The sequence below is a fragment of the Haliotis cracherodii genome, unplaced genomic scaffold, assembly GCF_022045235.1.
Source record: "Haliotis cracherodii isolate W230 unplaced genomic scaffold, xgHalCrac1.p SCAF_11, whole genome shotgun sequence".
Classification (NCBI taxonomy): domain Eukaryota; kingdom Metazoa; phylum Mollusca; class Gastropoda; order Lepetellida; family Haliotidae; genus Haliotis; species Haliotis cracherodii.
Window position 1 is genome coordinate 39,598,651 of NW_027266266.1, and position 13,808 is coordinate 39,612,458.

The following is a 13,808-nucleotide window of genomic DNA, read 5'->3' on the forward strand; positions in this document are numbered from 1 at the left end:
TTACAATTAACAATGTTAGTGTGTGATGGGATGGTTTCCAAATTTTGAGGTGTTCGAGTTTTAAAACATAATGCAAAAGATTATTTATTTTCATCATAAATCATACCAGACATGATAATAATGATTGCTAATGTTTTTTAGAATTGCTGAGTTTAGTTCCCTATTAGAGTCCTCACTGCCTCATGGGAGGCGGGGGGCACGGGTGGCCCAGTTGTCTAAGGTGCCGTGATTTGCTGTGCAGAGTTGTGACCCTTGGGCTTGCCAGAAACCTATGATTGTGGGTTCGAATCTTGGTTCGCCCCGATTATGTTTCTAGGTTTGTCAGCACCATACCCATGCTCGTGGGTTTCACCGAAGTGGTAAACGTCCGAGACCTGCATCACTTTGGGGTTTTCTCCCACATTAAGCTGACACGCTATGATATAGCTGGAACACTGTTAAAAGTGGCATGAAACCCAACTCACTCACTCACTCACGTAGGGCCTGGCATCTCTGCTTCTGACCAGGTGGGGCTGAAGGGTTCAATGTGCTACATCACAGACTCATGATACGATAGGCAATAAAGGATGATGTGGGATATAAATATATAGAGAATCTCACCCAAGGGTCTTTTGATATCAAATATATCAACACAAGTTGATAAAAGTAGAAAAACTCAGAGGTTTTGGCAAGGAGTTTTTCCACTTTTATCAACTCGTGTTGATATATTTTGTATCAAAAGACACTCGGGTGAGATGTTATTTAACATCCAACATCATTCTTCCAACTTTTTCAGTCTGTAGACAGAAATAAAAACATCTTCGAGTGGCCTATCCCAGCCGTGTTTTTACGTATTTGTTAAGTCAGTTCTGTTGGTGTTGAGGTCTGGATGTAGACATCAATTCTACAGCAGACTACCTTTTTTAAACAGTTGTTGTTGAATGTTGTGGTGTTAGAATAGGTCTCAGAGGCGACTTAATGGATTGTTGGTCCGGTGACTTGGTTGATTGTGTTTCGTTACCACGATGGTGTGGTTTGCTGCTCACAATATCAATCACTTGACTTGTATACATGCCCAATCAAATGGAATATTGGTGAGTGTGGCGCTAAACAACAAACAAAGCAAATTAGTTGTTGTCACGTGAAACAGAATCACTGTGTATCCTGTTTGTCTCATTTTAGGTCCATGGGACTTTTATGAAAGTGTATCTGGACCCATAATCAAAGTTTGTTGGTTATAGAAGATTGGGCATTTTATGTGTGCTCTATTTTACCGATGGCTGAAATGATGTCAGGTTTTACAAGGGACCATTGTTAAATACTGTCACATTCCCCATGGGCGGATACAGCTTTTTTTAAAAGGGGGGGGGGGTGCACAATTAAGATCTATTTATTGTCATTGGTGGTAATTTATACAGAAATAAAGATTTTTTTCGAAATAAAAAGGGGGTGTGTGCACCCCCGCACCCACCCTCTGTATCCGCCCATGTTCCCTGACTTTAATGGGCCATTAAAACACAGTGGAGGTTACAAGAATGCTATTTATTATTTGCAAAGACTTTTTTCCGAACTGTTCTTGTTTTAGTTTTTGATTATGGTATCTTTTTTACATTGCCTTTTGATTGGTCAGTGATTTTAGATTTTGAGAAGCAGTTTAATCAGAGGCGGTTATTGTCATTATCACATCTTGCAATGTCTACAAGCTTGACAAGAACGACTATGCACATCCCTGTATACAGTAATGTAACTATACAACAAAATAAAGCTTTGCTGCTGGTGGCATAACCAGCAAAACTACTGACTTGTTGGTGTTGAGTGTCATGGGATCCATGGGGCAGAGGTGGTCCACTGAACAGAATAACTTCTGCTCCATTAAGATTGCCGGGCCATGATTGTACTGAGACAGCCAGGCCTTATTTGAGTAAGATGCTACAACAAGACAGCCAGGCCTTATTTGAGAAAGATGCTACACCAAGACAGCCAGGCCTTATTTGAGTAAGATGCTACACCAAGACAGCCAGGCCTTATTTGAGTAAGATGCTACACCAAGACAGCCAGGCCTTATTTGAGAAAGATGCTACACCAAGACAGCCAGGCCTTATTTGAGTAAGATGCTACACCAAGACAGCCAGGCCTTATTTGAGTAAGATGCTACACCAAGACAGCCAGGCCTTTTTTGACTAAGATGCTACACCAAGACAGCCAGGCCTTATTTGAGTAAGATGCTACAACAAGACAGCCAGGCCTTATTTGAGAAAGATGCTACACCAAGACAGCCAGGCCTTATTTGAGTAAGATGCTACACCAAGACAGCCAGGCCTTATTTGAGTAAGATGCTACAACAAGACAGCCAGGCCTTATTTGAGAAAGATGCTACACCAAGACAGCCAGGCCTTATTTGAGTAAGATGCTACACCAAGACAGCCAGGCCTTATTTGAGTAAGATGCTACACCAAGACAGCCTGGCCTTTTTTGAGTAAGATGCTACACCAAGACAGCCAGGCCTTTTTTGAGTAAGATGCTACACCAAGACAGCCAGGCCTTATTTGAGTAAGATGCTACACCAAGGCAGCCAGGCCTTATTTGAGTAAGATGCTACACCAAGACAGCCAGGCCTTATTTGAGTAAGATGCTACACCAAGACAGCCAGGCCTTATTTGAGTAATATGCTACACCAAGACAGCCAGGCCTTATTTGAGTAAAATGCTACACCAAGACAGCCAGGCCTTATTTGAGTAAGATGCTACACCAAGACAGCCAAGCCTTATTTGAGTAAAATGCTACACCAAGACAGCCAGGCCTTATTTGAGTAAGATGCTACACCAAGACAGCCAGGCCTTATTTGAGTAATATGCTACACCAAGACAGCCAGGCCTTATTTGAGTAAGATGCTACACCAAGACAGCCTGGCCTTATTTGAGTAAAATGCTACACCAAGACAGCCAGGCCTTATTTGAGTAAGATGCTACACCAAGACAGCCAGGCCTTATTTGAGTAAAATGCTACACCAAGACAGCCAGGCCTTATTTGAGTAAGATGCTACACCAAGACAGCCAGGCCTTATTTGAGTAAGATGCTACACCAAGACAACTAGGCCATATTGCTACACTTAAACAACCAGGTCTTCTTTGAGTAAGATGCTACACCAAGACAGCCAGGCATTCTTTGAGTAAGATGCTACACCAAGACAGCCTGACATTCTTTGAGTAAGATGCTACAACAAGACAGCCTGACCTTCTTTGAGTAAGATGCTACACCAAGACAGCCAGGCCTTCTTTGAGTAAGATGCTACACCAAGACAGCCTGACCTTCTTTGAGTAAGATGCTACACTAAGACAGCCAGGCCATATTGCTACACTAAGACAGCCAGGGTATGTTGTTACACTAAGACAGCCAGAGTATGTTGTTACACTAAGTCAGCCAGGCCATGTTGTTACACTAAGACAACCAGGGTATGTTGCTACACTAAGAAAGCCAGGGTATGTTGTTACACTAAGACAGCCAGGCCATGTTGTTACACTAAGACAACCAGGGTATGTTGCTACACTAAGACAGCCAGGGTATGTTGTTACACTAAGACAGCCAGGGTATGTTGCTACACTAAGACAGCCAGGGTATGTTGCTACACTAAGACAGCCAGGGTATGTTGCTACACTGAGACATCCAGGCCATGTTGTTACACTAAGACAGCCAGGCCATCTTGCTACACTAAGACAGCCAGGGTATGTTGCTACACTTAGACAGCCAGGGTATGTTGTTACACTAAGACAACCAGGGTATGTTGCTACACTAAGACAGCCAGGCCTTCTTTGAGTAAGATGCTACACGAAGACAGCCAGGCCTTCTTTGAGTAAGATGCTACACCAAGACAGCAAGGCCTTCTTTGAGTAAGATGCTACACTAAGACAGCCAGGGTATGTTGCTATACTAAGACAACCAGGATATGTTGCTACATGAAGACAGCCAGGTTATCACTATCGATTGGTTGATGCGTGTCATCGTATCCCAATTGCGTATAACTGGATTGTCAGGTCCAGACTCGATTACACAGAACACCGTCATTTTGTTGGAATATTGCTGAGTGTGACGACGACATACAACAACATACAACATTCCCTTTACGTTGATAGCAGATTTCATAACATACCATACAAGTTTGTGCTGTTTTTAAGTAGTTTTATTGAGGTAAATTCTGTTAATTTCATATTTTGGAACTATATAACAAATATGAACAATTATCGTATCCACGCTTTCGATTCCTCACATGGGTACGATTTGTGAGCCCATGTTTGATGTCCCCATCACCGTGGTATAGCTGGAATTGTGCTTGAAGCGCTAAACATTTGTTAAATACAATACTCACAAAGAATGCAGTGATCGCAGGGTCCATTCGTCCCTTTCCGTAGCCTGCAAGAAGACTCGTCCCCCTATCGATTAATGTTCTGTGCGAAAATACGACAAACCAATCAGAAAGCGCGTATGACTTCAAGTTCTTTGACTAAAGAATCCATCAGGAATAATTTTTGATTTTATATATGTCTTGCATCTAAAATATACCCAAGATACAGTTAAACGTGTTCAATCATACTGTATAATACCGCATGTCTCGATGTGCTTTAAATTGCATCTGAAATATTTATAATATATGGGGAATATACGTGAATCATTACGCAATGAGTTGACAATTCTTTTATCTATGCGCGTTTGCGCTCAGACGGAACCAAATATGGCCACGACAGGGGCACGAGTCGCTTTTCGGCTTGTCCCGGAATAACACGAGTTGGTCACGAAAGTGAAGGGTCCGGTGACTATAAGTGACCGATATGTCGAAGCGCCCGTAAAAGAACAGGATGTCCTCAGCTCAAGCAGGGTGCGGTGCCCACTTGGAGCAAGCAGTCCGGTAATGGCAGAAAGGGGGAGCTCGAACAATCAGTCCTGGGCTGTAGAACGATGGACCCCGGAGCCTACTATAATATCACCGATGATAACCTTGGAGCCTACTATAATATCACCGATGATAACCTTGGAGCCTACTATAATATCACGAATGATAATCTTGGAGCCTACTATATCACCGATGATAACCTTGGAGCCTACTATAATATCACCGATGATAACCTTGAAGCCTACTAGAATATCACCGATGATAACCTTGGAGCCTACTATAATATCACCGATGATAACTTTGGAGCCTACTATAATATCTTCAGCAACCCATGTTAAAAGGCGACTATGCTTGTCGTAAGAGGCGAATACCGGGATCGGTTGGTCAGGCTCGCTGACTTGGTTGATGCATGTCATCGTATCCCAAATTGCGTGGATCGATGCTCATGATGTCAATCACGGGATTGTCTGTTCCAGACTTGATTATTTACATACCGCCGTCATGTAGCTGGAATATTGCTGAGTGCGGCTTTAAGCAACAACAAAAAACCAACAACATAAAAAGATGGCAGTCAGTAGCGGGCTTGCGCCGGTCAGAAGATGGATATCAAACCCATTTGTATGTTTGCGATGAGACCGTCCTGACCACAGCCAGACACCAGATAACCCGTATATCACCACCATCAATTACACCCCACTTAACAGTGGTCAGGTAACGACGTTGCAGTGATTATCACCTGGCCCGCCCACCGAACAGGTGTATACTAGCCCCACAAATGATGTATGTAGTCACGCTCGTGGACCCTCTAATCCTGGGCTGATTGCCATAATACGTCAGCCGTTGGAATTACCCCCATTAAACATCCACGTGGAGCATCATGCGGGGCTATTTGATAGCCTAGTTCTGAAACCAGCATCTGCAAAGTCAGCCTGTATGATAGATGCTAGGACAAGAGTATGTATGATAGATGCTAGGACACTACTATGTATCGAAGATGTTGGGAAACGAGTTATATCGAAGATGCTGACAAGAGTATCTATCTAACGAAGATGTTAGATCAAGACTATTTATCATAGATGCTAGGACAAGAGTATGTATGATAGATGCTAGGACAAGAGTATGTATGATAGATGCTAGGACAATAGTATGTATCATAGATGCTAGGACAGGAGTATGTATCATAGATGCTAGGACAAGAGTATGTGTGATAGATGCTAGGACAAGAGTATGTATCATAGATGCTAGGACAGGAGTATGTATGATAGATGCTAGGACAGGAGTATGTATCATAGATGCTAGGACAGGAGTATGTATGATAGATGCTAGGACAGGAGTATGTATGATAGATGCTAGGACAAGAGTATGTATCACATGCTAGGACAGGAGTATGTATGATAGATGCTGGGACAGGAGTATGTATGATAGATGCTAGGACAGGAGTATGTATAATAGATGCTAGGACAGGAGTATGTATGATAGATGCTAGGACAGGAGTATGTATCGAAGATGCTAGGACAGGAGTATGTATGATAGATGATAGGACAAAAGTATGTATGATAGATGCTAGGACAAAAGTATGTGTTATAGATGCTAGGACAGGAGTATACATATGATAGATGCTAGGACAGGAGTATGTATGATAGATGCTAGGACAAGAGTATGTATGATAGATGCTAGGACAAGAGTATGTATGATAGATGCTAGGACAGGAGTATGTATGATAGATGCTAGGACAAGAGTATGTATAATAGATGCTAGGACAGGAGTATGTATGATAGATGCTAGGACGGGAGTATGTATCAAAGATGCTAGGACAGGAGTATGTATCATAGATGCTAGGACAGGAGTATGTATCATAGATGCTAGGACAGGAGTATGTATCGAAGATGCTAGGACAAGAGTATGTATCATAGATGCCAGGACGAGAGTATGTATCATAGATGCTAGGACATGAGTATGTATGATAGATGCTAGGACAGGAGTATGTATGATAGATGCTAGGACAGGAGTATGTATGATAGATGCTAGGACAGGAGTATGTATCGAAGATGCTAGGACAGGAGTATGTATGATAGATGCTAGGACAGGAGTATGTATGATAGATGCTAGGACAAGAGTATGTGTTATAGATGCTAGGACAGGAGTATGTATGATAGAAGCTAGGACAGGAGTATGTATGATAGATGCTAGGACAAGAGTATGTATGATAGATGCTAGGACAAGACTATGTATGATAGATGCTAGGACAAGAGTATGTATGATAGATGCTAGGACAGGAGTATGTATGATAGATGCTAGGACAGGAGTATGTATGATAGATGCTAGGACAGGGGTATGTATGATAGATGCTAGGACGGGAGTATGTATCGAAGATGCTAGGACAGGAGTATGTATGATAGATGCTAGGACAAGAGTATGTATGATAGATGCTAGGACAGGAGTATGTATGATAGATGCTAGGACAGGAGTATGTATGATAGATGCTAGGACGGGAGCGTCTGTTGAATACTTTAGGACAAGAGTGGGTTCTACCAGTCCCAGTCTGCCCTAATGTTCTCCCCAGACTCTGCTCGACTGTGAAGGCGTACGTACGCCATGCGTGGAATGCAGGGTGTTCGCGGGGTTAGGAATCTATACATTGTATGTCGGGCTAAAGGGTATTTACGTAGCACAGGTAGTATTCACAAGGCATGACATGTTTTCTACCGATGTATTGATGGCGCATATTGATATCTCCTAACGATGAATGTCCCGCATACATAATCAGGCGTAAGTATGCCCTCGTGAGCAGCAGCTGGCGCTTTCTATGCAGGGATGGAAAAACGTTCTGTGGCAATGGTATATTGTGACTGGTGCTCCGGTAATTGTTGGTTCTCGTGGTTAAGACTCCAACACGGCTGTATTGTTGGTTCTCGTGGTTAAGACTCCAACACGGCTGTATTGTTGGTTCTCGTGGTTAAGACTCCAACACGGCTGTATTGTTGGGGGGTCATACAGCGAACTTTTCACGGCGGTATTGTTGAGGAGTCAAAAAGAGTGTAACGAAGGTGTCACGCACTGGGAAGGAGCTTGTGGGAAAGGGAGGTCACTCTAATTTCAACCCGGAGCTATCTCCGTTGTTTTCGTATTTGCGAGTAATGGAGTCACCCACGCTGTACGTTGTTGGTCCAGCTATTAAGTGCCCAGCTTATCCCTAAGGTAAAACGTATTCTTAATTAAATGTTTGAATGCATTATATATTTATGTTTCCATCCGTACATCTTCTAAGATTGGTTTAGTGCTGATAACCATTTTCTAAAATGTGGGCTCACATCTTTCCCGTCATCTATGGTGTTCGAAACAAGTGGGCCCACATTTGTATTTCGCCTAGCTTCGTTGGGTTGTTTCGTTAGTCTGATAATCAATTCCTAAATGTGGGCAGAAGTTCTTCCGTCATATTGATTGCAACAGGAGGGGCCAAATTTATTAATCGCGAAATTCTACTTAAATATTGATAATCATTTTCTCAAATGTGGCCCCACATTGTTCCCGTCATATATGGTGATCGAAACAAGTGGGCTCACATTTGTATATCGCCTAGTGGGTTGACGTTCTTCCGTCATAGTGATTGCAACAGGAGGGACCACATTAAAATATCGCTAAGCTTCATTAGCTTGGCTTACTTATAACCATTTTCTAAAATGTGGGCCCACATTGTTCCCGTCTTATAGTGATCGAAACAGGTGGGCCCACATTTGTAAATTGCTGGGTTTCATTGGGTTGACGAAGTCATTTAGGCTAGTGGGCTCACATTTGCCATTACTTTGCATGGGTATGTGACTTTATATATTATTCATATTTTGTAATATTGATGGGAAATACTTTTATAAATCATTTCGTGTGACGTTAATTCCACGAAAGGCACAAACATCTTTGAAGTTTGAATAACGTCATCATAGCTGACCACACTAGTTTTACAAAAATAGCTACAAAGCAAGAAACTTAAATCTACTTCAAATTAAATTTACAGAGGCAATACCACTCATTCTACCTTTTCCAGTATAACACATCAATCTAATCATAAGTGTTGGTGGCGATATAAGCCTGAAAATATGTCTGCACCTCGGACATGATATGTATACAAGCCTCAAACTTTTCCGAGAACTTGTTCCATAAAAGGAATAACTCATGAATATTAATAACCCCACGTCCTAGTTTGGCGATGTTCGTAGAGGTGAGTTCTGCTGTATTGCCATCGCATTTGTACATTTTAATCCAATTATAAGTCATAATACTTATTTTAAATAGACAAAATAACAGTTCGTAATGCGGGTTTGTTTACGTAGTACATATTCTCAACAACAAGTGCGTTTAGTTTCGAATGTGGGCCCACCTCGAACTTTCGATTAGGCAAACGGAGTTACCTCCCTTCTCGAACAGATAATGCGGTTTCGCCGACCGAGTTAGACCAAGGTAGACTGAGTTAGACCAAGGTAGACCGAGTTAGACCAAGGTAGACCGAGTTAGACCAAGGTAGACCGAGTTAGACATGTTGTACTCATGATACACGACTCAAAGTCTTCTTTATTATGGCATGATGTTTATTATGCATACATCAGTGAATACGACCAATGAACATGACATGAATCGTCTCGAAATGCAACATATTATAAATATTATACGTACAAACAACAAAATTAGATATTTTGTTGTTCCAACAGAATGTTCAGAATACCCGGCTTGAAGATAATCCACATAGTATTCGCCCTCAACAATATTAGTTTTTGTATCGTATCACTGTTTGATATTTCTCAGAAGTTGACGGATGACAAAGTAGGCACGATTATTACGTTAAATTTTGATATAGAAGTTCTTATCCATTAAGTGTGCCCACTTTGTGTCGTCTCAACAATACATTACCCTTGATATATTAATGTAGACTCCAGTACCACGCTAGTACACTACTGTCCTCGACAATTATACTAGAGCGTGGGACAAGAAATAGATTTTATGGGCACTGTGGCTTTCGATCAAGTGACAGTTTAAAGTACTGAAAACCCACTAATGTTTTATTGCTACTTATATCTGTGAAGAACGCTGAGTAAGTTACCGCCTGACGTACTATAACCCGTTAGCACTTACCCATCTGACGCCAGCTGTAACCTGCTCTAGTCTCACTATGGCAGCACTGCCCAGACTCTTCGGGTATATTCGTGAGCATTATTTTATATTTAAAACAGTAGGGTCTATCCAATCATTAAAGATCGACGTTGGTTTACAAAATATATTGATCCGGTGCACTCACTGGCAGTATTCCCGTGAAGTTCCCGTGTTGGAATTGGTCTTTAGCAATCCATGCTTGTCGTAAAGTAGAGTAAAGAGGCGATTAACGGGATCGGGCGGTCAGACTGGCTGACTTGGTTGATGCATGTCATTGTATCCCAATTGTGTAGATCGATGCCCAGGATGCCAATCGCTGGATTGTCTGGTCCAGACTCGATTATTTAAAGACCGCCGTCATATAGCTGGAATATTGCTGAGTGCGGCGTTAAACAAACAAACAGTATTACACAACACCAGCGTGGTGAAACCATACGTATGCATTCATGCCATCCTCCATTATCCGGTAGTCTATATCCTATAGTCTATGTCTATAATGATAAATACTCTGGACCTTTTAGCCACAACAGTTTCGAATAGCACGACGCTGAAAGTAGAATCAAATTATTCTCACGAGCAACATATTCTGTGCTTGTAATGAGTGAGTGAGTGAGTTGGGTTTAACGCCGCTTTTAGCATTATTCCAGTTATATAAAGCGTGTCAGCTTAATGTGGGAGGAAAGCCCGAAGTGATGCAGGTCTAAGACGTTTACCCCTTCGGTGAAACCCACGAGCACGGGTATGGTGCTGACAAACCTAGAAACATAATTGGGGCGAACCGGGATTCGAACCCACAATTCGTGATAGCGAATGCTTTAACCACTAGGTTAAGGAACCGAAAAACAGCAACTGTTAAAAATTCAGATAATCTTCCCAAAAACTTGTTGATATTTGTGTGTCTGTTGATTAACGCCGCACTCAGTAATATTCCAGCTAAATGTCGGCGGTCTGTAAATAATCCAGTGATTGACATCATGAGCATCGATCTTCGCAATTGGGATACGACGAGAGTCACCCGAACCCGTTAGTCGCCTCTTCCGACAAGCATGGGTTGCTGAAGAACAGGTCTAACCCGGATCTTCACAGCCGTAGTTGATATTTTACTTCTTGGGAATATAGCTTATATGGTTGAGCGAACGGCACAGCGGCTGTTCATGGCGTAGCCCTTCGTGGTAAACTCGAACACTGCCTCTATGTAATCCAGGCACAAGTTATCTGCCCATGATTTGGGGGGAAATCCTTCTAAAAAGCCACAATGTCCCCCTTTCTCTGTTGCCACTAGTAAAAAGTTGGGATAATATTTGAAGAGATCATAAGGAATATCACTTTTGGCATAGAAAGGATCGTCTAAACTATTGATACATAGCACTGGCACCGATATGTCGTCCACGTCTCGGATAGGGTTGTTCCTCTCCCAGAACTCTTCCATACTATCGTAGCCATATATTCGGCAGTAAACATCCTCCTCGTATTTGTGAAACGTCCACGCCTTCAGAGCCTGTTTCACGTCGACCGTACCCGACAAGGCACGGGCGTGGCGGCACAGGATCGCCTTGAGGAACAGGAGGAACATGTAGTCATACACACTTCTCATGGACAGGGAGAAACGTTCACACGCGTCGTAACAGGGGGAGACGCATGCGCCGACAGATATAAGAGCCGAGGATCCGAACTCGCCTAAATAGGAAATCAACAGCCCACATCCTGTACCGTAACCCACAGCTGCTAACTTAGACCGCGGGAATTTCAACCTGATGTATTTCACGACTTGCCGTAAATCGGAAGGGTCGCCGGAACTTTGTAGTTTGGCTGTTGTTAAAACACTTCCACCGTGTCCCCTGCGGTTAAACACCACCGCTTTAAATCCGCGTTGTGTGGCGTCGTAACACAGTGACGAAACACCAAGGGCACTTCCTGTTATAGAGGGAATGATAAGCAAAATAGTCCTTTTTCTTTTGATCTTTGGTTGAACACTCACAACCCAATCAAGGGCAACAACTCCCTTGTCTCTCATTTGCAAGTACTCCCTGTCGAAATTCACATCAAACGTAGGGCATATTGCTGCAAGAATCGATTGCACGTGACGATTGCGTATCCAAAACGAGGGCGAAAATACCCGCTCTCGCAGGCGACATTTGCTGAGTAGGTGTCGCGTCAGTGTTGATTCCCTGTAATGGAGCTTTGGGTGGTAGGCACGTGACCGGAAGAACCCATGTATGCGGACGGCGAGACTGAGCAGTAGGGAGCCAATGACTGCCATCAGAAACGGGACGGCGATGATGGCGTATAAGGATAACATCATCATCAGAGGAAAGGATCGTCTGTCTGGTCCCACGCTGCCATCTTTTTTCAAGAGTCTACATGTCGACCTTTCTGGAAAAAAAACAAGAACAGAAATAAAGCAGTTATATAGAAAATTTAGACTCGGACAAGACCTACGTCAAAGCCAGAGAACAACCAGTCTCGATTATCCAACGAAACTGATTCAGACGTAAAAGGCAAAATAGGGTGCCGTTCCACAAAGCATTCTTAGTGCTAAGTGAGCGTAACTCTCATACTTTAACATAATCTTTAGAGTGTCAGCCCTACGATCGCATTGTGGGATGAAGCCCAGGATACCGACAATACAACAGACATAAGATGTCTGAGGCCTTGGATCTCACCCCACAGTACATATTGTTAATTTCATACGTTGATTTATCAAAGGGATTGTTCCCGGCTGTCGTTGCGCAGTTATATGATCGAGAACATGATGTGTATGACCAGCTGCATAGGATCTAGACTTGTTTCCGGACACCTTTGCGCAGCATATTATAATGTCTGGCGGGCCTTTCACACTGCGTTAGTTTTACCTCCTCGGGAATAATGAGATCTGAAAATAACGGGAGCCATGGGCTGTGAGTCCATGGATGGGTGGACACTGGTCATCTACTGGACAGTTCCATGTCTCTTCCTACAACAGTCCAGCATGAGCACAGTGACGTCAGTGGTCATATATCGGGGACCCATAAGGCATTGCGAGTGCATGGTCGGCTCCACGATATCATATTAGCCATATGTTAAGTATGTATGAACGAATGACAGTAATGGTCGTGTTGTGAAATGGGTCGGTTAACAGTTATCCAAGCCACAAGCATCGAACGTTTCGAGTTTCATAATGAACTACAAACAACATTAATGCTTTTCACATTTGTGTTTCTTCAGGATATTCGCATGCACCTTAGTTTTTAGAGTGAGTTGGTGACTGTTGTTTTACACCGCTTTTGGTAATATTCGAGCAATATTACCGTGGTGGACACCAGAAATGGGCTTCAGACATAGTACTTATGTGGGGAATCGAACCCGGGTATTCGGCGTGACGAGAGGACGCTTTAACCATTAGGCTACCCCAAAGCCCCTGCTATTTAACCGTATACAATACATAGCATATGATGGGTGTATCTCTCGGCAGGATAAATCCTACGAATTTGGATCATTGACGGATGATTCTGCCAAAGAAAAATAGGCCAGATCTTTCAGTGTTGATAAACAAACATGACGTCACCCTTGTTTCAAATCGTTCGCAGAAGAATATTAGTACTCATGCCATGTGTCTGTTATCATTATCCAAATACTAGTCTAAGGTCTAAAAACCAGTGTCAGTTTCAGATGAAACTGTATTGCCTGTTGTCACTGTATCACAAACTAATCACTGGCCTTGTGACGTAATGTATTACTACGCACATTACAGGCACATTGGAATGATGGGGTACCGTTTTTGAGAGCTGAGAATACTATTTTCGAAGATAGAATTTATGAATAACAG

General features: G+C 42.7%; 1 protein-coding gene across 3 annotated transcripts in view; it reads right to left on the reverse strand.

Moving 5' to 3' along the window:
* Positions 1-9,440: 9,440 nt before the first annotated feature.
* Positions 9,441-13,808, reverse strand: part of LOC139456488 (protein ABHD15-like) — a 30,132-nt gene continuing 25,764 nt past the window's right edge. For 2 of the 3 annotated variants that reach the window (XM_071238226.1, XM_071238228.1), the window contains exon 2: positions 9,441-12,376. In XM_071238226.1, coding sequence (XP_071094327.1) covers positions 11,124-12,308 — 1,185 coding nt within the window. In that variant the 5' untranslated portion in view covers positions 12,309-12,376 and the 3' untranslated portion in view covers positions 9,441-11,123. The remainder of the gene's footprint in view (positions 12,377-13,808) is intronic. The other variant, XM_071238227.1, reaches the window with a different exon arrangement.